Below are 23,318 nucleotides of genomic sequence, written 5' to 3' on the forward strand. Positions count from 1 at the left end.
GTCTCCCCTGTGGCCCTAACCAGGCACCGGGCCCTGATGCCAACAGGCTTGCTCTCAGGCCAGGAGGCGGCCAGGACACCCCCATAGGGCAGGCCCACAGGGTCCTGGCCCGCTGAGGACAAGCCTACTCTGAAAGCAGACAGCCCACCTCAGGGCCTCCCTCACTGTGCGCCCCCATGTATGCCCTGCCCCCAGCTCAGCTTCCAGGAAGGGTGAGGGGGCTGTGTCCCCAGCAGCATGGCTGGGGGATGGGGGGGCCAGAAGGCCTGGCCCGGGCAGGGGCAGGGCCTAGCCCAAGCTGCTTCCCACGCCCTCCTGGGGGCCCACCTGTGCGCCCCAGAGAACAGGTGGGGACCCACCCCGGGGCCCTGGCAACCCAGGAAGGGGAGTGCCTGCTGCCGCCCCGCCGGGCGGGCCTGCTGTGCTCTGCTCCCCGGAAGTGCCAGGCCTCGGCCATCGCCAGCGCTGCCTCCCAGCCCCTTGGCTGCTCCCGCACCCCAGAAACCATAGGGGGCCCCGGGGGTGCCCACCAGCGGGGGGGAGGGGCGCCTGTGGGGCAGCTGGGCGCGGCCAGAGAGGAAGCCGCCTCCTGCCCAGTCTCTGGGCCCCTGGCCGCTCCGAGACACCTCGTGCCTGCCGAGGGGGCGCGCCCCGCCGGGACGGGCGCCCCCAGCCGGCCGGAGCGCGCGCCCGCTCGGGGGTGGGGTCGGCCCGGCGAGCGCGGGACCCCGGCGGGCGGGCCCAGACGGCGGGGCAGGGCGGGGCGCCCCGGCCGCCCCCGCCCCGCGCGGTGACTCCGACCTGCCGCTCAGGTTCCTCCGCCCGCCCGCCCGGCCGCCCCGCCCCGCCCCGCCGGGTCCCTCCCGCCGCCGCAGCGGGCGGCGAGGCCGAGGCGCGCGGACGGACGGGCGGACGCGTCGACGAGCTCGGGCGGGCGGCGGGGGCGGCCCAGCGGCAGGTGAGCGCGCCGGGCGCCGGGCGGGGGCGCAGCCCGACCCGCCGCGGGCTCCCAGGTGGGCAGGGGGCCGGCCGGGGCGGGCCCGGCGGGCGCGCGTCGTCGGGGCGCGGGGCCGCGGGGCCCCGGCCCTCCCCGGCGGCCAGATCCCCGCCCGCGCGGGCGCCCGGCCTGCCCCGCCGGGGCCTGGGCTGGCGCCGCCGAAGGGGCTGTTCCTCGGACGGCGCACGTGAGTCCCCTGCCCGGGCCGGCCACCCCTCCTCCCAGGGGAGGGCCGTCAGGGGGTTCTCCCCTGGCTCCTGAGGGCGCCACATGCTCCTCTCCCTGGAGATGGGGCCCCCTGGGGCAGAGGGGGCGAAGCACCCGGGAGGGTCAGCTGTCAGGAGGCGCTTCCTGGGTGTCCTCCAGGAGGAAACCCTGAGCCAGGGAGGCGGCCGGGTCGCGGGGGTGAAGGTTGGGTGTGGGAGTTTCAGGGGGCGGAGGCTGGGCCCGGCTGCGGGGCCTGTTCTGGGCAGATCCAGGGTGGGACCAGCCTGCACTGCTCAGGGTCTGCCTGTGGCCAGAGTCTGGAGGCCGGCCCTGGGCGGTGGGGATTGCCCCACCCTGGGTGCCCGCGTGCTGGTGGGGCCTCCCCTGGGGCTCCACCTCCTGCCCGGGCCAGGCCTGCCACCAGTGGGCTCTGCCCTCTGCCCTCCTGTTCCCAGCACCGCCCCTCCCACCCCGGGCTTCCCGTCCATCTCCTGCCCAGCCCGGAGTCTCCGAGGACTCTGCCCCAGAAGGCCCAAGGGGTCCCGGGTTCCTGGCCCCACCCCTCCCGGGCCTGCAGCGGACTCCTCCCAAGGTCACCCACTGCCAGCTGGAGTTTGAACTTGGAGCTGGTGCCTCTGCCCTCCTGCCCTGCCGGGGCCTCTCCCTTCCACTTGGGCAACCGGAAAATGGCCGCAGTAAAACAAAGTGCAGCCTGGGCCCTGCTGCCCTCCGTGACCCCCAGCCAGCGAGGACACCCCTGCCCCCACTGACCTGTTTCAGCCCCGCCCTCAGGGCTCCCCACCCAGAGCAGGCCTGGACCCTCCTGGCAGCCCGTCCTGCCCGGGCCCCGGGCACAGCCCCCGCCTGAGTGCGCCTGGGCGCGGGGTGTGTCCGGCCAGGTGTGTCCGGCCAGGTGCGTGTACTGGACACACGTGCCCGTGCCCTTGGCTGGGCCGCCAGGAATCCCATTAAGCAAACACTCGGGCTCACCCACTGAGGTCATGTGCATTCCGGGCATTCTCCACAGACAGTGACGGCGCTGGCCGGGCCCGCCCGCCCCAGAGCCCAGACCCTCGGTGGCAGCGGGAAGGGGCCAGGCCTCACCCTGGGAGCCCCACCCGGAGGAAGAACTAAGTCGAACCAGAAAGGCCTGGCACTCCCTGCCCTGGAGACCAGCACCTGTTTGTGACCCTGAAAGCTGACGCCGCAGGAGAGCGGCACTAGGCCCGCCCGTGACAGGCCTGGCCGGGCACAGACCCGCCGGCTCTGCTCAGAGAACTGGGGGGACCCCCCGCCCACCCCGGTGCGGCAGTGGACTGAGATTCTGGGGGTGACACCAGCTGGCTCGGGACGGTGGCCCTGGTGCGCCCACGGCAGGCTCCGCCCCCACGCCCCAGCCTCTGCCCAGCCAGGCCGTCAGCCTCCAGCCCTGCTTTGGGCGGGGTGCAGAGACCCAGGCCCGGCCCTAGGGGCGCCAAGGTCCCTACCGGGCCTCTCGACCTCAGCTCAGCCCTTCTGTCCACTCAGGCGCGGGCCGGACCTGGACCCGGACGCAGCCACCACAGGGACGCCATGAGCCAGTCAGGGTCCGTGAGCTGCTGCCCGGGGGTGCCCAGGGATCCCCCACCACACAGCCCCGGGGGGTGCGGCACGGCCCCCCCTCACCAGCCCCTCCCCTGCAGGGGCAGCCTGGGCCAGGCCGACCATGGGGCCAAGATGAGCGCCAAGGACCTGTTCGGTGAGTGGGGTCTCTGGGAGGGAAACCTCTGCAGCGGGGGGCCTGCGCTCTCCATCCCAGGGCCCAGAGGGGGGCCCTGGACCCTTGTCAACGCAGCTGGCCAGGCCCCGCAGCTCCGGGCTGCTGCCCGCACGTAAGGAGAGAGGCCCCACTAATAATTCAGGGAGCATCAATATTGATCAGCCGGCCTCCGCCTGCAAGGTGCCCGGCATGGAGCCAGGCGCGCCCTGGGGCACGCGGCACCCGCCCCCCACCCCCACCCCAGCCCACCCCAGGCCCTCGTGGGCTCCTTGGACGCTGCCTCCCGTCTGGAGAGAGGCCTGGCCCACCGCCACCCGCTGGCCCTCCCCGGGCCCGGGACAGAGGGAGGCCGCCCTCCGCCGAGGGGCTCCGAGCAGCGCCCCGGGCCGGCCAGTCATGGGGGCCCGGGGCCCGCTAGGCCGCTGACGGGCCTCCGCTTTCAGAGCAGAGAAAGAAGTACTCCAACTCCAGCGCCATCATGCACGAGACCTCCCAGTACCACGTGCAGGTGAGCCCCCACTCCACGGCCTCCCCAGGGCCCACGCCCGGGAGCGGTCCCCTCCGCCGGCTACAGCAGAGCCAGCCTCCCTCGCTGGCCCCGGCCCGGCTCCCACGGACGCTCACCGTGAGGCCAGGGCACCGGCCAGCTGAGGCTGCGCCCCGCGTGGGCAGCCGGTGGGAAGGAAATTGCTATCGAGGCTTCAAAACAAGGAACTAGACAGGAGAGGGACAAAGGAGCTCTGTTGGCCCGGGCGGGGAGGGCTCCTGGGGCCCGTCGGGAGCTGGACACGGGTGCTGCTTGCTGGCTGGGGCGCACGGGCCAACGTGGAGAGCTCGGGCCGGGGCCGCCGGGGCCGCCCCTCTCCCAGCGAGGGTGAGGCCCGGAGCTTGGCGTGTGCCCAGGCCTGCGGGCAGCAGGGCCGGGAGGGGACGGGAGAGGGGCCCGTGGCTGGGGCCGGGCCTGAGGCGAGCTCCTCGGGCAGCTTGTCAGGGGCTGCGGAGCCCCTGGGCGTCGCTGCTGTCCATCTGCGGGCAGCTGGGCTGGGGACGGTGACTGCCCCTTCCCCGCCCACCGCGCTGCCTCGGCCGGGTGGGACTTTGCCCTCCGGGTGAGGAGACACCTCTGCCCCGGCCGCAGCGGCTCTGCTGGACCTTGGCCCAGGCCGGCCTGCGCAGGGAATCCCCAGCGGCCAGCAAGGCCAGGCCAGTGAGGGGGCCTGCCCAGAGGACACAGTGAGGGGCCAGCCCGTAGGCCCCGTCCGCCGCGGGAGGGCCTGACCTGGCCTGGGCCCCGTGTTCACTCACTGGCGCTGGGGGTGCAGCTGCCTCAGAGGTCCCCACCCCGCTCTGGCTGCCACGACCCCCGCCCGCCCCTTTCCTCCGCGCTCTCCTGATGTCTGGGGTCTCGGGTTAGCATTTTAGCGTCAGGCTGCGCCCCCCGCCACCCATTGTGATCGGCGGCCACTCAAGTCTGGGGCTGAGTTTAGGGGCCATCAGGCGGCTCCCACGCAGCTCCTCTGGCCCCAGATGCCCCGGCCCCCCACGGGTGGCCAAGTCAAGGGCTCAGGCGGGTCGACGGCATTTCCCTCGGGCGCAGACAGACGCTGTATGCGCGTCCCACCAGGCAGGGTGGGTCCCCTGTATGCGTGGGCACCCACCCGGCCAGCCTGACCTTTCCCGCGGCCGTACACCGAGGACTGGCCGCGCCCGGCTTCCCCTGCAGCCACTGCCCCGTCGCCGGCTGGGGCTTCTGTCCTGGCCCGGCATGGCTGTGCCGCGCATCCACCTGCCCGGACCCCCGTGCCACTGGGTGGGACGCTGAGGGCTGCTGGGGGGGCCGGCGCTCACCCAGTGGGTGCGGACGGTGGGGAGGGCACGGTGCCGGGCTCCCTTCTGGCAGGAGCCCCAGTTCTGCCTGTGCCTAGCACGTCAGTCTTGCTGGCGGCCGTCGACTTTACTCCTCACCAAAGGAGCGGCTTCGGGGTCTGCTTCCCGCGGAGTCCACAGGCGCTGGCCGCTCCCTCCTGGCACTTCGGGTCTGAGGGCTGACGGGGCCGCCACCCCAGGGCCCCCTTGGCTCAGCACTGCCTAGACCTGTGGTTCCCTCCTGAGCCGGCAGCCCGTCCAGGGCGCCCCGCTGGCCACGGCATTCACAGCCCATCCCCCTGTGGCCGGTCGCTCTCATCCTGCATCTCTGAGCACCTTCCTCCCTCCCTCGTGGTGTCTTCTCACCCGCTGGCACTTCAAGTGTTTACTTTCCAGAATCAGGCCCTGCAGCGGGTGTTTCTTGCTTGCCTACCCCGGCGATTGTTTCCTTTTGTCAGAGGTTGGCCGGGACGAGGCCCGGCGGCTGGTCACCGCCTCTTGGGGGCTGGTGCGCCCAGCGCCACAGCGCACACCCAGCACCGTGGCCCACCACCTCCCCGCGAGGGCCCGGCACCCCGGCCCACCGCCTCCCTGTGCGGGCCAGCCGGGCGGCTGGCGGCGGTGGGCCGGCTGTGAGAGGCCTCCTGGGCCGCTGTGTGCGAACTGCCCGCCACACCCTAACCCCTAGGGATGGCCAGCGCTGGCCAGTCGTGCAGGCCGCTGCACCCCAGGCCGGCCTCTGTGCTTCCGGGCACCTTGTTATTCAGCGAGATCGCACACCGCTTTCTGCGTTGAAAAGCCGTTGTGTCCTGTCTGTCCTGTGGACACGGGTCTGTCTTTCTGACTTGTCTGTCGTGGGTCAATCCGTCGCCCGCTGAGTCACTGTTTCTTTCCCTGCCCGCTCACCCTTGCGCCCTTCGTGGTCACAGCGAGCAAGATCGAGGGCAGGGCCTCCCTGGGGCATCTGGGCTCCCACCTCGCTCAGGAATGCCCCCAGAGAGAGGCCTTTCTGGGCTGACCAGGGGCCATCCAGTACTTTCTTCTAGTGCTTTTGTGGCCCCACATTTGAGGCTGGGTGCAGGTCAGCATCGCCGGCTGTGGGCTTGCTGGCCAATTCAAGAGGGCAGGGGCCTGCGGGAGGGGACTGGCCTGTGGGGGGAAGGCAGGTGCCTCGGCAGCAGCAGGGCTGTCCGGGCATCCCAGGGGCACCCGCGGGCCACTGGCCCGGTAGGTTCATGCAGGGGTCCTGTGTGTCCGGCGCCGTGCTGGACAGCAGCAGACCGTGCGAATCCCCAGGCTAGAGCAGGGAGACCACGCGGCTCAGCAGGCAGGGGTGCTGCTGGTGCTGCCCAGCGCGGTCGGAGGGCGTCGCCTGAGCAGGGCTGAGGGACGGGAGGAGCCCAGTGGGGGCGGAGGCCTGGGCCAGCGCCGGCCCCACAGTGGCCTTTCCATGCAGACAAGGCAGAGCCCCCCAAGGGGTCCTTTCTTCAGAACCCCAGGCAGGGTGTTCCTTCTCAGCCCCAGGGCAGCCCTGGGGCCTGGCTCCCCAAGGAGAGCTGTGCCCAGGGTGACTGCCCGCCCTCCCCAGCACTTGGCCACGTTCATCATGGACAAGAGTGAGGCCATCGTGTCTGTGGAGGACGCCATCCGGAAGCTGGTGCAGCTGAGCTCCAAGGAGAAGATCTGGACACAGGAGATGCTGCTGCAGGTCAACGACCAGTCCCTGCGGCTGCTGGACGTGGAGTCCCAGGTGCAGAACCCACGGGGTGGGGTGGGGTGGGGGCCGGGCCTAGGGCCACCGGGGAGGGAGGACCCAACATGGCCAAGTCCAGGGAGCCAGGCCACCTCTGCGAGAGCCGCCCACAACTGTGTCCAGGGGTCTGTGCGCCGGCCGTGCCCGTGAGCTGCATGTGTGCTGGCCAGGGTATAGATGCCACAGGCGGGCCCATGCTGCCGTGTCCCTTTCCTGGTCCACCCGACGACCTGGCCGTGCAGCCAGGTCAGTGTCCAGGGCATGTGCGACCCCCTGTGCCCCCCAGGAGGAGTTGGAGGACTTCCCACTGCCCACCGTGCGGCACAGCCAGACGGTGCTGAACCAGCTGCGCTACCCGTCGGTGCTGCTGCTGGTGTGCCAGGACTCCGAGCAGAGCAAGCCCGACATCCACTTCTTCCACTGCGACGAGGTGGAGGTGAGGCCGGGGCGCGAGGGGCAGCCCGCCCGCCCTGCCCCCTGCCAGCCCACCCACCCTGCCCCCTGCCCCCTGCCCCCAGGCGGAGCTGGTGCACGAGGACATCGAGAGCGCGCTGTCCGACTGCCGGCTGGGGAAGAGGATGCGGCCGCTGACCCTAAAGTAGGGCGCGGGGCGGGCGGGGGCTGGCAGGGGGCGCGGGCGGCTGAGCAGGACGCCCTCCCACTCCAGGGGCCACCGGGAGAAGATCCGGCAGCGCCAGTCAGTCCTGCCCCCACCCCAGGGCCCGGCCCCCATCCCCTTCCAGCGCCGGGGCGGGGAGGTGCCCCCAAGAACCGCGTGGGCCCCCCGGTGCCGCTCGGCGAGCCAGGTAGGTGGGGGGGCTGCCTGGGGGCGCCAGGCGGGGCGCGGGGTGGCCGTGGCGGGCAGCAGCTTGTCCCCTAGGCTCCCGCCGTCGGGAATCGCTGGAGGAGGAGCCGCGGGCGCTGCTGGCACAGAAGATAGAGAAGGAGACGGTGGGTCCGGCGGAGGCGCCCCGGCCTTCCCCTCACGCCCCAGGGGCGCCCCGCCCGCGCCCGCCCCCGCCCCCGCCCCCGGCCCCTTGGGTCCCGCCCACCCCGGCTGCGCCCAGAGGCCACGCCCCCACCCAGAGGCCCCGCCCCGCCGCCCAGAGGCCCCGCCCACGCCGCCCAGAGGCCCGCCCACGCCCAGAGGCCCCGCCCCGCCGCCCAGAGGCCCCGCCCCCGCCGCCCAGAGGCCCCGCCCCCGCCCAGAGGCCACGCCCCACCCAGAGGCCCCGCCCCCGCCGCCCAGAGGCCCCGCCCCCGCCCAGAGGCCCCGCCCCGCCGCCCAGAGGCCCCGCCCCGCCGCCCAGAGGCCCCGCCCCCGCCGCCCAGAGGCCCCGCCCCCCCGCGCTGACCCCTGCTCCGCCCGCAGCAAATCCTCAACTCCGCGCTGGACGACATCGAGTGGTTCGTGGCGCGGCTGCAGAAGGCGGCGGAGGCCTTCAAGCAGCTGAACCAGCGCAAGAAGGGCAAGAAGAAGGGGAAGCGGGGGCCGGCAGGTGCGCGCGCGGGCCGGCGGGCGGGGCGCGGGCGGGGGGCGGGCGGGGGCCTGGGCCCGGCCGCCGCCTGGCGCCTCACACGCTGCCGTCCAGAGGGCGTCCTCACGCTGCGGGCCCGGCCCCCCTCCGAGGCCGAGTTTGTCGACTGTTTCCAGAAGACCAAGCTGGCCATCAACCTGCTGGTGAGGGGCTCGCCTGCTCCCCACAGGACGCTGACCGGGAGGGTTGGGGTCCTTGTCCCCCACCTGTGCAGAGCGCCCCCGCATCTGTCTCTGTCCTGCGCCCCAGGCCAAGCTGCAGAAGCACATCCAGAACCCCAGCGCCGCGGAGCTGGTGCACTTCCTGTTCGGGCCTCTGGACCTGGTGACCGGGGCGGGTGGGAAGGGGCCGGGGCCGGGGCAGGACGGGGCCGGGCAGGGGCAGGATGGGGACTGGGGACAGGACGGGGGCCAGGGCAGGGCAGGGCCAGGGCAGGATGGGCAGGGCAGGCCAGGGCTGGGCAGGACGGGGCCGGGCAGGACAGGGCAGGGGCAGGACGGGGCCGGGCAGGATGGGGCCGGGGCAGGACGGGGCTGAGCAGGGTAGGATGGGGACTGGGGACAGGACCGGGGCTAGGGCAGGGCAGGGCCAGGGCAGGATGGGCTGGGGCAGGCAGTGTCATGGGACCAGGGACAGGATGGCAGGGGAATGCGGTGGGCAGGGACATGGGTCGGGGGCCTGCAGGTGTGCTCCCTTGACCCCCCAACCCCACCGTGCCCCCAGATCGTCAGCACCTGCGGAAACTCAGACCTTGCGGCCTCCGTGTCCAGCCCCCTGCTCTCCCACGACGCGGTGGCCTTCCTGCGTGGCCACTTAGTCCCCAAGGAGATGGCACTGTGGGAGCAACTGGGGGAGACGTGGACACGCCCCCGGTAGGGTCTGGCAGGGTCCTGTGGGTACAGGGGCACGTGGACTGGTGGCTGGGTGTCTTAGACGGCCCAGTTCTGGCAGGTGAGCACGGCTCACCCCGCGCCTCCAACCCCCAGCTCCGAGTGGCCGAGGGAGCCCCAGGTGCCCCTCTACGTGCCCCGGTTCCACAGCGGCTGGCAGCCTCCCCTGGACGTGCTGCAGGAGGCTCCCTGGGAAGTGGAGGGCCTGGCCGCCCCCGACAAGGACCAGGTCAGCACACCCACCGCTGCCCGCCCCGCCTGCAGGCTGGCCCTCCACAGGAGCCCACGCAGCCCTCCCCCCACAGCCCGCCCCGGCCAGCCGACCGTCCTTCCGCAACTCCCCGAAGCCCAGCCTCCTCACCCAGCCCACACCCCCAGGAGAGGCCCTGCCCCCGGCCAGCTCCCCAAGCACTCACAGGTGAGCTAGACCTCGGCAGACCTTAAAGGGCTCCCCCAAACCCTGTTGGGGTCTGGCTAGCACAGGCCCCCCACCTCCCAGGGCCTCCCCTCCTCTCTGTTCTCACTCTGGCTCCTGACCTGCCTGGGGGGGCGGGCTGCCCTGAGACCCCAGGGTGCCTGTGCAAGAGCAGCAGCTGGTCCGTCCCCATGAACAGGTTCCATGGCCGCACACAGCCTGCGCCGTGTCCCCCCTGCCTTGCTTGAGGGAGCAGGCAGCCTCTGACCTCCAGGCCCCCGTCTGTCCACCCTGGCCCACCAGCTTGTACTTGGATGCAGGGTCTGCTGCTGGGGAGGCTGGACAGCCGGGGCCAAGGGGCTACCGGCGCCCCCTCAGTGCTCCACGCCCAGCTCCAGCCGGGAAGCACTGGCTGCTCCCTTCCCCAGACCCCCAGCAGGGCCGGGGCTGTTGAGGTCTCCACACCCGGCTAAGGGCCGCCCCAGCCTCTGGCGCCATCCTGAGAGCTCCCAGGAGGCAGCACCCCCCCAACTACCACCCCGGCTCCCCCCCCAACCCTGACCTTAGCGCCGCCCTGACCTTTGCGCTGCCCTGTCCACTCAGGGGCTACGAACCGGCTGCGGCCAGGTACACGAAGGTCCTCTACGACTTCACAGCCCACAACGCGAACGAGCTGTCGGTACTCAAGGACGAGGTCCTGGAGGTGAGGGCTTGGCCTTCCACCCCGGCCCTCGCCCAGGCTGGAGCCACAGTGGCTGCGCGGCCGGGCCAAAGGCCCCTCTGTCTTGGGGGGCTTTGGTGCAGGGCCCCTGTGCTGGACTGGGGTGGCCTTTCTGTGGGAGCAGGGTCCCCGCAGCCCAGCGGGAGCCTGTCCACTGCAGCGTCCTGTGCTGGGGGGCGGGGGTGGGGGTCAGGGGCCTGTAAATCTGGATGTGGGGCCAGCAGCCTCAGGACACTGGGGGGGGGCAGTGCCCAGAGTGGGGTCAGCTAGGCCCTGGCCCTCGTTGACGCCGGCGCCCCCAGGTGCTGGAGGACGGACACCAGTGGTGCAAGCTGCGCAGCCGCAGTGGCCAGGCCGGCTACGTGCCCAGCAACATCCTCCACGAGGCCCGGCCTGAGGACGTGGGCGCCCCGCTCCAGCAGGCGAGTGCCCCGCACGCCCACGTGGGGGCCGGGTCGCCGCCGGGACGGGTGGGGCCCCGGGGCCTCGGCTCTCCTGCAGGGAAGCCGAACTAGGAGCCTGATGGCGCCCCCTCCCGCACCCCCCCAGGCCGGTGTGAAATACTGGGGTCCGGCCAGTCCAACCCACAAGCTGCCCGCGAGCTTCTCTGGGAACAAAGATGGTGAGGCGCGGGCTCCGGGGCGGGGCTCCGGGCGGGGCGGGGGCCGGGGGTTCCCGCGGCGGCGTCGGGCGGCAGCGAGCGCACCCCGCCCGCAGAGCTGATGCACCACATGGACGAAGTCAACGACGAGCTGCTCCGCAAGATCAGCCACTTCAAGGCGCAGCCGCAGCGCCACTTCCGCGTGGAGCGCAGCCAGCCCGTGCGCCTGCCGCTCGGCTACGAGTCGGGCCCCGACGAGGTCCGCGCCTGGCTGGAAGCCAAGGCCTTCAGCGCGGGGTGAGCCGGCGGGGGCGGGGCCCCGGGGGCTGCCTGCGGGGGGGGGCGGGGCGGGGCGTGCCGTGCCTGACGGGCGGGGCCGGACGGGGCGAGGCGTGCCGTGCCTGACGGGCGGGGACGGGCAGGGCGGGGCGTGCCTGACGGGCGGGGACGGGCAGGGCGGGGCGTGCCTGACGGGCGGGGCGGGGCGTGCCTGACGGGCGGGCGGGGCGTGCCTGACGGGCGGGGCGGGGCGTGCCTGACGGGCGGGGACGGGCAGGGCGGGGCGTGCCTGACGGGCGGGACGGGCAGGGCGGGGCGTGCCTGACGGGCGGGGCGGGGCGTGCCTGACGGGCGGGGCGTGCCGTGCCTGACGGGCGGGGCCGGACGGGGCGAGGCGTGCCGTGCCTGACGGGCGGGGCCGGGCAGGGCGGGGCGTGCCTGACGGGCGGGGACGGGCAGGGCGGGGCGTGCCTGACGGGCGGGGCGGGGCGTGCCTGACGGGCGGGGCGGGGCGTGCCTGACGGGCGGGGACGGGCAGGGCGGGGCGTGCCTGACGGGCGGGGCGGGGCGTGCCTGACGGGCGGGGCGTGCCTGACGGGCGGGGCGGGGCGGGGCGCCTCGCCCGCGCCCGACTCGGCGGGTCCCGCCCCAGGATCGTGGAGCACCTGGGCATCCTCACGGGGCCCCAGCTCTTCTCGCTGAACAAGGACGAGCTGAGGAAGGTGTGCGGCGAGGAGGGCGTCCGCGTGTACAGCCAGCTCACCGTGCAGAAGGCCATGCTGGAGGTGAGCGCGCGCCCCGCCCCGCGGGTGCCGTGGGGGGCGCCCAGCCCCTGACGGTGGCCCCTCTCCGCAGAAGCCCCACGGCGGCTCGGAGCTGGAGGAGCTCATGAACAAGTTCCACTGCAAGACCCAGAGGGAGGAGGACAGCTAGGCCGCGGCCGCCGCGCCTGCCCCGCCCGCAGCGTCGGCCCCCGGTGTGGACTTGGGCGCGGGCACGAGGCAACGGTGCCGGCGGGGGCGCCGCGGGCCGGGGCTCCCCGCGCCTCCGCAGCGCCCGGCCCACACCCGCTCGCCGCCCGGGCCAGCTCGGCCAAGCCCGTCGCCTGGTGACCAGCATGCCCGGCCAGAGCTGTGGCCCGCCCAGCGCAGCCCCTTCCAACTCTCCCACCCTGGCCCTGAGCCCCCCACCCCCGCAGCAAGGCCTCCGCTGGCCTCCCCCACCTCTGTCACCCCCACCTGTGCCCCAAGCCTCAGCTGGCGGGTTGTGCTGGACTCTGAGTCAGCCGGGGAGGTGACGCTGGCCTCCACACCCAGAACAGTGCTCCCAGGCAGCCGAGGCCGGCGCCCGCCACTCCAGCCCCCGACAGGGTGCCCACGCCCAGGTGTTGGTCTCGCCAGCCCAGCCCAAGAGAGGCACTTTCTGGCCCAGGTCGTAGGCCAGTGCCCCTGTGTGGTATGGGGTGGTGGGTGGCGGACAGTCCTGGTGCCCTGGGTAGGTGGCCACACCCAGAGTGACGGGATCCAGGCTCGAAGGCCGCGTCATTAAAGGTCCAGTCTCCCGCACCGTGTCTACCTGGGGAGGGTGTGTCGCTGACACTGTGGACGCGGTCAGGCAGGGGCAGGCCTTGGGCGTCGCCCTGACCGGAGGGCACCCTGAGGCCCCTCTCTCCGAGGGGCTGGGGCCTTCCTGGGGGTCCTGGTCCCTGCTTGTGTGGTCCCAGGCCAGCTGCTCCAGGTTGGGAAGCGTTGGGCATCCTGGCAGCCAGGCTGGGGCTCGCACTTGAGGGGAGGCTTGGGGGTGGGGCTGAGGCCAGCACAAACTGGGGTTTCTGAGTGTGCAGGGCGCCCCCACCACCTGGCCAGCACCCACCTGAGCCGACCTGCCTATCCTGGGGCTGCTGGCGCCCTCTGCCAGGGCTCCTCCTGCTGCAGTGTGGTGGCTGGGGCACCTCCCCATGCTCTCCACCTGTGAGTCTCCCAGCAGTCCGGGGAGCACTGCCTGGAGCCCAGTCCTGGGTGCTCCACCTGGTGGGCAGAGGAGGCCAGATGTGGGTGGGACCCCAGCCGGGTCCAGCCCTCAGGCCTCCAAGGCTGTCCAGGACCAGGGCCCGGGGAGCCGGGGTGTCTGGTGTCCTACGGCCACCGGGGGCCTTTGCTGCTCTCCCAGAAGAGGAAGCCAGGAGGGGGTACCTGAGGCCCGGACAGGGCCCTGCAGGCGGGCAGGTGGGACCCAAGAGGAAAAGGGGCATGCTGACAGACCCCACTAGTCTGGAACCACCAGGATGAGAGGGCGCCCCGCTCGGCTGAGCCCCCTTTGAAGGTGCTGCATGGGGATGTTCAACTTACCCTGCCCTCAGTGGGTGCCCCCACCCCTCACCCCCTCACACGCTCTGCCTCGCAGCATGGCCTTATCTCCGGGGGCCCCTGGCGCCTCCCATCCACAGCCTCCCACTGTGTCCCCCCCAGCCCAGGGGCTCAGGGGCTGCCGCTCCCAGGTGTCTGGCCCCCGTCTGCTCAGACCTCAGGGCCCCGGACGGACCCCGCCTGCCCGGGCCTGCCCCTGAGCAGGACAGAGCCCATGTGCACAGGTGTGGCTGCGGGAGCCACTGTCAGGGCAGCCGGCTGGACCTCGCGGAGCCGGCCCCTCCCACGGGGGCTGCCGGGAGGAGGTGGGCACCTGACCTGGGGCCAGAGCTTCCCGGGGCAGCGGGAGGCCCTGTGCCCAGCGGTGCCACCAGCCGGCATCCAGAACAAGGCGGCCCTGTCTTCGGGACAGGCTGTCTTTGTGCCCGCAGGGGGGCCAGGCTGCTGCCCCTTCTCCCGGCCGGCTGGGCCAGGAAGCGAGAGGGGCCGCCCCGCCCAGGACAGGCCTTTCTCTAAATTGTTCTGTTCTGGTTAACCTTTACAAAACACCTTAATGGGGGGGGGGAGCGCCCCCACCACGCTGCAGCACCTGTTGGCCTGGGGGGGTGGCAGCCGCTGTGGGGGCGGGTGATGGTGCCCAGCGGGGCTCAGCACGGCCACCCCGCCCAGGCCCAACTCGCGGGGCACTCTCCCGGCCCCTGCCCTGGGCTGTTTGCGCTGGTGCCGGGCGGCCCCAGCAGGGGGCAGGCGCCGGGGCTGGCGGCAGGTGCCCGGCCAGCGCGGCGCCTGGGCCGCCTCTGGAGCCCACCGCCCCCGCTGGGGCCCGCGCCGACCGGCCCCCCGAGCTGACCCGTGTCCTTCCAGGAGCACGGCGCGCCGCATCCGCGCTTTCACCCAGAAATGAGAGTGTTGGAGGCGCCACCCGCGAGATGCTCTCCACCCGAGGTCTCGGGGTGCCCGCGAGACACCACCCACGGTGGAGGGGAGCCAGAGCCCCCCGGCGAGCGGCTGTGGACGTGGTGCCGCGGGCTTGGGCAGGTGAACGTCGCCTGCCGCACCCCACCTGGGGCGGCCCCCCCAGAGGTCCGCGGGTCCCAGAGGCAGAGGGTTCTGTATTCCCGGGAGCCCTGCTGGGCGGTGGCTCCCCAGCAACTCGGCCCAAAGACGAGACTCCGCCTACTGGCCGCCGCCGGGCCGCGGCTCCCGCGCCCACGCTGCCCAGTTTCACAGGAGTCTGCTCTCCAGCGTTGCGCTAGGACCCCCAGTACCCCCAGCCCCTGTGCGCCCCCCAGCACCTCCAGTGCCCTTGAGGGCCACTAGCGCCCTCAGCCTCCCAGCCGCCCCTCAAGCCCCCATCCTCGCCAGTGCACTCAGCCTCTAAGCGCCCCCAGCTTCCCAGCCTCAGCGCCCCCAGCCCCCAGCCCCCCCAGCTTCCCTAGCGCCCCAGACAGGACCATTGACGCTCCATGCCCACCTGCCTCAAGCATCTAGGGGGCTGGCAGCGATGGGGTACACGTGAGGTTTAGGGGGCACATGGAAGGTGCTTGGGTCTGGTTTCGGGCAAGTCTTTGGAGACTTGGTGGAGTTGGGCTGCTTGGGACACAGCTGGGTGAGGGCGGTGGGCAGGGCCGGGCCTGGGTGCCCCCCCCACCAGGGCAGCCCAGCCGCGCGTGGGGGCTGTTTCCCGCATGGCACATTTTTAAAGACTATTTTACAGAATTAACTGCAAGAAGATGTAAATCCTACTATTTAAAAATAAAAAAAGCAAAAGCAAACCTTTTGGTGAATGGTGGATAAAATCCCTACAAGTCGAGATTGGGCGGCCACCGCGCTCGCCCAGGCCTGGCCTGTCCGGCTCCCAGCTCCACTCCCGCTTCCGTGGGGTGTCCTGTCTGCTGCCCAGGGATGCCCGGCACCGCCCAAGGAGGGACCTCGGTGCTCCCAGCTGCTGTGGGTGACCCGGACGCGCCTGGGGTCATGGGGGCAGGGGAGGCTCGGGCGGCCCCTGGCAGGCACGGGAGCTCCCCTCCGGCAAGGCTGCATCCTGTTGGGCCAGAGTCTCCCAGCCGGTTCTTCTCCCTCCTCTGCCTGCAGGCAGCACAGGCCCTGTCCCTTTCCTGGCAGTGGTCAGCAGGCAGCCAAGCCCCACGGGAGGAGACCAGCGGGAGGAAACCTCCAGAGAGGCGGTGGCCCTGGTCCTCACCCCGTCTGGGAGCCCTTGGGTGCTGGTCCAGAGGCTTCTGACCACAGCTTCCGGAGAGCCGAGGCTAGTGGGGCCAGCCAGGGTCTTCGGATGGGCCCTTGGAGTGCCCCTGCCCAGACAGCTTCTGTCCAGCTCTGCATGGCCCGCTGGCCTCTCTCCCGAGGCCGGCCTTGTGGCTTTCCAGAAGGGAAAGGATCAGAGCGAGTCTGAAAACGTCCACTGTGTTTCCTGACGTGGTCAACATCTGGAGAGGCCACCCCCAGGAGCCTGCACCCTGGTTCAGTGTGTGCAGACTCCAGGCAGAGCCACAGGGGCATGCCGCGGGGCCCGGGGCAGGGACAGCCACTCTCCACCTGCCACGGGATGCCTGTGTGGGGACAGCCCCAGCACCCCAGGGTGCCAGAGACGTTGGAGGACGCCCTGGCTCTCGGAGCAGAGAGCCGGATGTTGCGGAGGGACAGGCGGAGCCAAGCGGCCCCGTGGCGCCAGGGCTGCAGGGGCGCAGCCTGAGACCCAGGGCCGTGGATAGCCCAGCTCCAAGCGGGGTGATGTTGGCTGGCGAGAAGCGCAAACCCCATGGGGGCACACCTGAGGCCCACGAGGTGTGTAGAGGCCAGCATGGGTCTGAAAAGGGAGGAAACAGATAAAAAGGTCATGGTTACTGAGTGCAGCGGAGCTCTGGCCCCCACCTGGCCCAGATTGGACCCCTCCCCACCTCTGCCCCTGTGGCCACTGACCTGGGGGATCAAAGACGCCTGCCCGCCCCTCCCCACCCTCCTGGCAGTACCCGCCCCAGGGCCACTTCCCCGCTGAAAGCAGGTTTCTAAACAGGAAGCTTAAGAGAGGAGAGAAGTTGAGAGGTCACCTGCCCCCACCCAAGGCTGCCAGCCAGCCAGGGGCGGGTCACAGGGGACATGCTCTTCGGGCCACAGGCAGCCGGCTGGACCCCACAGTGCGGGGTCAGCGCCCCGCGGGGCTCCCGCCACCTCCACTTTCCCATTGTAGGGAAAAAATGTGAAATTGATGAACCTGGTCTTTTTTTTTCTTTTTTAAGATTTATTTATTTATGCACACGAGAGCTGGGGTGCAGGCCAGAGGTGCTGGGTGAGAGGACTCACCAGAGACAGAGTGGGGAGCAGAACAGGCAGACTGATGAAATACACTGCTGAGGGGAGCGGCGGGGAGACGGGAGAGGTCTGCTGCGCCCTGTGGGTCACTCCTTGGCCGGCTGGGGATTGAACTCTGCTGCAGAGGCTACAGACAGCTTCCCAGTGTGGTGCTTAACCCCTTGCACCACCAGGGAGGCCCTCTTTTTTTTTTTTTTTAAAGATTTATTTATTTGTGTGTAGAAGAGCTGGGGTTCAGTGGCCCCCAAGGGCCTGGCTTTGGGCCGCACCGCTGAGGTGGCTGGGCCTGAGGACCAGCTCTGTCAGGGTACGCGGTGGGCACATGGGGCAGCAGCCAGGCCTGGGCGCTGCAGGACCCTCCAGGGAGGCCATCCTGGCCCTTGCTCTGCACCGCTTGTGCTCTCAGCCCACAGGCCCTGCAGCTGGGCCAGGCCGCGGATGGCAGAGGGAGACGCTGAGGAACCAGCCAGCTTCTGCGGGGCCAGCGCCTGGGCAGTGGAAGCGCCAGTTCCTAGGACTCGCTCAGCTTCGCCCTGACAGCCCCAGCCGGTGGCAGCACCCCCGCGCCCCTCGCCACCCGAGGGTGGCCGCCGCTTTGATCTCTGTCACTGGAGGTGATGCAGCTGGTGTCCGGCGGGGAGCTGAGATGGCTGTGTGAGTGGACACCTGCCCTGGCGCTCAGGACCATGGGCTCTGCGGCCTGTGCGCCAGCACCTTCAGTGGGTGGTGTGGCGGCGGCGGGGGCTGCATGGGGGCAGGGCAGCTGCTACAGGCGCTTGGGGGCCACTGAAACAAAGGCCCAGAGAGAGGCTGGGGTGGGCACAGCCCCGCTGAGACCCAGGTGGCCAGAGGCTCTCCCCTGGCTGTGGCCGGTGCCCCACCCACCTCTGGAGAAGCCTCGGGGCCCTGGGCGCTGGGAGGTGGTGGTGGAGGGTGGGTGGGTGTGGGGGCTGCACCCCCACTCTGGCTGGGGGAGGGCCGGGGTCTACCTGGGCGGCAGCAAACACCTGCATCTGCATGAGGCTGCCCCCACCCCCAGCCCCTCTCTCCTGCAGGGGGCTGCCCCTCACAGGGGGGAGGGGCGGAGTAAGGAGGAGGGCTCAGCCCGGACCCCAAAGGCCCCGCCTGCAACCCTGGAGGATTCTCGGGACTGTGGCCACAGGGCAGAGCCAGGCAGGCCACCTCCCTGCAGAAGGCCCCTCCGCCCCGACGCCGCTTCAGAAACCGAAGGGTGGCGGCGGCAGCGCAGGCCCGCGGAGGCGCGATCCCCGCGGAGACCGGGGCAAGCCCGGCCCGGCCCGGCCGGCGGCGGCGGCGGGTGGGGGCTGAGGGCGCGCGGAGCCGGAGCCGGAGCCGGAGCCCCGCTTCCAAGCCAGGTGGACGGGGCGGGCGCGGTGCTGGCCGGTCTGCGCTGGACTCCCGGCCCCTGCCCGGCCCTGGCCGCGCGCGGGGCCTCAGCCCGGGAGGGAGCCGGCGCCGCCGCCCGCCGCTCCCCGCGCCCCGGGGCGGGCCAGACGGCGGCCCAGAGGCGGCCCCAAGCGCGACGGCCACTCCGCGCCTCGGCTCGCGGGGGCCGCAGGGGCCTTCCTGCGTGCCCGAGGCCGAGCCCGAGCGCGGGCAGCAAGCGCTCGAGGGGCTGCAGCGCCGGCGCCCGCGGGGGTCCCCGCCTCGCCCCGCGGGTGTCCGGACCAGGGCGGGGGCGGGGCCTGCGGGCGGGGCGGGCCTGCGGGCGGGCGGGGCCTGCGGGCGGGCGGGCGGGGCCTGGTCCCGCCCCGCCGCGCTCCGATTGGCTGGCGCCGGGGCGGCCGCGAGGCATTGTGGGCCGCGCGCTACTCGCCGCCGCGCCGCCGCCGCCGCGCCATGTCGGGCTCCCCGGTGAAGCGCGCGAGGATGGACAGCGTCCTGGAGCAGCTGCGGCAGCTCACCACCGTGGTGGCCGACACCGGCGACTTCCACGGTGAGCGCGGCGCCCGGCCGGGGGCCTGCGGGGCGCTCCGGGCCCGCCCGCCGCTCGCCTGCCCGCGGCCGGCCCCGCCGCGCCCGCGCCCCCGCGCCCCCGCGCCCCGCGCCCCCCGCGGCCCCGCGCCCGCGCGCCCCCCGCGCCCCCGCGCCCGTCGCGCCCCCCGCGCCCCCCGCCCCGTCGCGCCCGCCGCGCCCCCGCCGCGCGCCCCCGCGCCCGCGCCCCCCGCCCCGCGCGCCCCGCCCGCGCGCCCCCGCGGCCCCCGCGCCCGCCGCGCCCCCCGCCCGCGCGCCCCCCCCGTCGCGCCCCCCGCCCCGTCGCGCCCCCCGCGCACCGCCGCGCCCCCCGCGGCCCCGCGCCCGCCGCGCACCCCGCGCCCCCGCCCCGTCGCGCCCCCCGCGCACCGCCGCGCCCCCGCGCCCCGCGCCCGCCGCGCACCCCGCGCCCCCGCCCCGTCGCGCACCCCGCGCCCCGCCGCGCACCCCGCGCCCCCCGCCCCGTCGCGCACCCCGCGCCCCGCCGCGCACCCCGCGCCCCCGCGCCCCACTGAGCCCCGCCCCGGCCTCCGGAATCTGCCCCTCGGGGCTCCGGGGAGGAAGGTGGGGCTCGGGGGCCGAGGCGCGGCGCTGGGCTCCGGTTCGCTCCCGAAGCTGCCCGCGCGAGCCGCCCTGGAACCCCCGCCCGGGCGCGCCGCCCCCGCGCCCCGAGCTGCTGGCGGCGCCCCAAGCCCGGCCCGGCCGGTCAGTGGGTCAGGGGTGGCCGCCGGGCCCGCGGTGGGGAGAGCCGGCTCCGGCGGGAGCGGAGTGCGCCCCGGGGCTTGGGGTGCCCGCCCCGCCCCCAGCCCAGGGCGTGGGGACACCCGCTGCCGAAAACCCGTGGCGCTCGCGGCCCTCCTGCGCGCCCGCTCGCTGCCCGGGTGGGGGCCGGAGCCGGGCAGGGGCGGGGGCCGGGCTGAGGGGGACAGGCCCGCGGAGACGGGGAGGGGCGGGGGCGGGGGCGGGGGCGGGCTGGCCGCCGCGGCCACTTCCCTCCGCGCTTCCTCCTGCTGCTTGAGAAACTGGCTCGACGCTCTTGGGCAAGGGCTTGTTTACCCAGGCGCGGGGTGAATAAGCACTTTCGGGGCTTCCTCCAGCGGACTTTGCCCTCCCGGCCCCTCCTTGCGGCGGCCGCGCCGCCCGAGGCGCCTGCCCTGGCCCTGGCCCTGGCCCTGGCCCTGGCCGCGCATTTCTGACCCCCACCGGGTGGGGGGCCGCACTCGCGCCCCTTCTGAAGTAGCGCGGCCGGGCGGCGTGCTGGGGTGATGGCCCTCGCCACCCTGTGAGGACGTGCTTCCTGCCCCGGCCGCCTCGCGCGGCTGGAGCGGCTTGTCCTGCATCCTGCCCAGTCCACCGAGGGGCTTGCTCTCCAGCGCGGGTGCACTGGCCCTCCGCAGACTCGGGCTCCTGTGCCCCCACCCGCACGGTGGAGGCAGGGGTGCCCGTCGCACCCCGCCCGCCGTCGCTTGGGGATGATCGCGGCTGCAGGTGGCCCTGGGAGCCCCGTGGTGGTCCTCCCAGGCCCCGCGCCGTGAGGGCCATGGCGGGAGCCCACGGTGGTGCCCGGGTCCTCCTGCCCCCCTTCCTGGTCTCCCCTGGTCTGTGCCATCAAAGGTCACTTTGAAAACTAGGAGTGTTCCAGGGTAGCCCGGTGGCCAGGCGTGTGGCCAGCGTGCCAGGGAGTGAGCCTGTTGTGAGCCGGCGAGACCCCAGCCAAGTGTTGTTTCTTGGGGACGCGGCTCCCACAGAAAGACCCAACATGGAGAAGGCGGTGGGCGTGTCTGCCTTCCGCTGCTGCCCCCCCCCCATGCCGGTGCCGCCCTGGCTGCTGGCCCCCCTGCCGTTGCCCACAGTGGGCGGCTCATGTCCGGCGGCGCCGTGGCGGTGGGTCTGTCAGAGCAGACGCTGCCCTCACCGGCCGTCAGGGCTAGGAGGTGCGTGCGAGGCCAGCGCATCCCTGGTCCTGGCGCAGAGCCCCCGCTAACCTCCCGCTCTCCCCGACTCCCCAGCCATCGAGGAATACAAGCCCCAGGACGCCACCACCAATCCATCCCTGATCCTGGCCGCCGCCCAGATGCCCGCCTACCAGGACCTGGTGGAGGAGGCCATGGCCTATGGCAGGAAACTGGGCGGGTGAGTGCCCGCCCGCCGCTGCTGGCCCCTCGCCACGGCAGCTCTGCTGGAGCCAAACCCCACGCGTGGTCCCGGGTTTTGGGGGATCTGGGCACCACCGGCCCTGGCCCAGTGCGCCCATGTGCACCCACCTCCGAGTCTCCCGCTCCCGCCGCCGCGGCTCCCAGCCTGGAGCGTGGCCTTCGTTAGACCTTCCGTTTCCTTTTTCAAATTCATTTTATTTATGCTACAAGAACCAGGGTGCGGGGGGGAGAGGACTCCCCAGAGACAGAGTGGGAAGCAGAGCAGGCGGAGCCACTGGAATCCACTGCTGAGGGGAGCCGCGGGGAGACAGGAGAGTCTGCTGCGCCCTATGGGCTGCTCCCTGGCTGGGGATGGACTCAGGCCAGTGGCGACAGCCTGAGACTTAACCCCTGTGCCCCCAGAGAGGCCCCGGACTTTGTTTTCACCAGAGTGACCCGCAACTGAGTGGGGCCAGCCGGTCCCTCCATGCCCTGAGGGTCAGGTCCTGCCTGGGGGGGTGCACCCTGCCCTGGCCACCACACCCCATCTTGGCAGCGGCGCTTCCTTCCCCGCAGCACCAGCCACCCCGGTGTTCCCACAGCGGTGGCAGGTGAGGGTGCCCCAGACCCCGCTGGCGCCAGGCTGCCCAGGACATGGGCGAGGTTGGCAAGGGCCCTGTCCAGTGCTGGGGACGGGGCCAGTGTAGAGCGAGGAGGTGTGGGCAGCGGCTGCAGGGGCGCCTGGCTCAGCCGAGGTGCTGATGTCCAGCTGCTTCCCCGGGCCTGGCGGGGACGTCCGCCTGGCTGGCTGCTCAGCGGCTGTTCCCCGGTTCCAGGTCCCAAGAGGAGCAGATTAAAAACGCGATGGATAAGCTCTTCGTGGTGTTTGGAGCAGAGATACTGAAGAAGATTCCGGGCCGCGTGTCCACGGAAGTAGACGCAAGGTGCGGCCAGGGGGTGGGCGGGGGCCGGGGGGGCGGTCCAGCGGCTGCCCTGCCTGCACCCGGGCCGGCGGGGCCTCAGCAACCCCGTCACATCCACCTCCCCCAGGCTCTCCTTCGACAAGGCGGCCATGGTGGCCCGGGCCCGGCGCCTCATCGAGCTGTACCAGGAGGTGGGGGTCAGCAAGGACCGGATCCTCATCAAGCTCTCGTCCACCTGGGAGGGCATCCAGGCTGGGAAGTGAGTATCTGGCTGGGGGCCGCAGGCCAGCGCCCCCCCCCCCCGCCCCCATGACCGCTGCTGGGCACCTGCCCAGGAGCGGGGTGGCCGGTGTCATGTCCAGGCTGGCTGTGGGCTCCACAGCCTGGCCTGCGGCAGCCCCGTGGGACTGGGGAGCAGGGCCCGGGAGCAGCAGCTGTGCCGGTGGCCACTGGCCTGTCCAGGGAGCGGCTGCCGACCTGGGGGAGGGGCGGGCACTTGTCCTGGGTGTCTGGGCAGCAAGATTCCCGCATGCGCTGCCGGCCCCTGATGCCTGCCTGCTTGCCGCCCGCAGGGAGCTGGAGGAGCAGCACGGCATCCACTGCAACATGACGCTGCTCTTCTCCTTCGCCCAGGCCGTGGCCTGTGCCGAGGCGGGGGTGACGCTCATCTCCCCATTCGTGGGGCGCATCCTCGACTGGCATGTGGCCAACACGGGCAAGAAATCGTATGAGCCCCTGGAGGATCCCGGTGCGTCGCCCCTCGGAGCCTGAGTGTGGCCCCAGCCCTGGGGGGTGGGCCCCAGGCGTGGGCGGCGCGGGCAGCGGGCGCCTGCCCGGCTGTCCTGGACACGGTGTGTCTGCAGGCGTGCGGAGCGTCACCAAGATCTACAACTACTACAAGAAGTTCGGCTACAAGACCATCGTCATGGGCGCCTCCTTTCGGAACACGGGCGAGATCAAGGCGCTCGCGGGCTGCGACTTCCTCACCATCTCGCCCAAGCTGCTGGGCGAGCTGCTCAAGGACACGTCCAAGCTGACGCCCGCGCTCTCGGCCAAGGCGGGTGCGTGGCGGGCGGGCGGGCGGGGCTGTCCGGAGGGGTGGGCGGGCGCGCGCGGACCCTCTCTGTCCCCCAGCCCAGGCCAGTGACCTGGAGCAGCTGCACCTGGACGAGGCGGCCTTCCGCTGGCTGCACAACGAGGACCAGATGGCCGTGGAGAAGCTCTCGGACGGGATCCGCAAGTTCGCGGCCGACGCCCTGAAGCTGGAGCGGATGCTGACGGTGAGGGCGGGCGCGGCCGGGTGGGCACCCCAGGGCGGGCGGGGAGGGGGGCGGGGACCGGGGCTGAGGCACCCCTTCTTGCCGACCCCCAGGAGCGGATGTTCAGCGCCGAGAACGGGAAGTAACGCCGGAGCCGCAGCGGCCCATCGCGCGGGTGACCAGTCCTGCGCCTGGACGGCGGGCGGGTGGGCGGGCAGGCGCGGGTTCCGATTTGACGTAAAGTCCTGCCTGACGCACCAGCAGTCGCTTCCTGTGCCGCGCGC

At 72.7% G+C, this 23,318-nt stretch overlaps 2 protein-coding genes across 2 annotated transcripts; both read left to right on the forward strand.

The window, feature by feature from the left end:
• Positions 1-950: 950 nt before the first annotated feature.
• EPS8L2 (EPS8 like 2) lies at positions 951-12,009 on the forward strand. Its single transcript, XM_054697418.1, is given in 22 exon segments — positions 951-958; positions 2,732-2,790; positions 2,887-2,942; positions 3,407-3,471; positions 6,418-6,579; positions 6,869-7,018; positions 7,101-7,180; positions 7,250-7,344; positions 7,347-7,388; positions 7,463-7,533; positions 7,955-8,081; positions 8,175-8,263; positions 8,370-8,444; positions 8,844-8,992; positions 9,107-9,239; positions 9,316-9,428; positions 10,029-10,128; positions 10,449-10,568; positions 10,696-10,768; positions 10,864-11,044; positions 11,679-11,811; positions 11,882-12,009. Coding segments are annotated over 21 exon segments (2,106 nt in total). The 5' UTR covers positions 951-958; positions 2,732-2,776; the 3' UTR covers positions 11,960-12,009.
• A 6,551-nt stretch (positions 12,010-18,560) lies between these two features.
• TALDO1 (transaldolase 1) lies at positions 18,561-23,251 on the forward strand. Its single transcript, XM_037517335.2, has 8 exons — positions 18,561-18,679; positions 20,727-20,850; positions 21,689-21,796; positions 21,903-22,034; positions 22,348-22,523; positions 22,639-22,836; positions 22,910-23,055; positions 23,148-23,251. The coding sequence occupies exons 1-8, from the start codon at positions 18,583-18,585 to the stop codon at positions 23,178-23,180; spliced, it is 1,014 nt and encodes a 337-aa protein (XP_037373232.1). The 5' UTR covers positions 18,561-18,582; the 3' UTR covers positions 23,181-23,251.
• Positions 23,252-23,318: the final 67 nt, after the last annotated feature.

This window comes from Talpa occidentalis, unplaced genomic scaffold (genome assembly GCF_014898055.3).
Source record: "Talpa occidentalis isolate TD23 unplaced genomic scaffold, MPIMG_talOcc4v2.1 talOcc4.17, whole genome shotgun sequence".
Classification (NCBI taxonomy): Eukaryota; Metazoa; Chordata; class Mammalia; order Eulipotyphla; family Talpidae; genus Talpa; species Talpa occidentalis.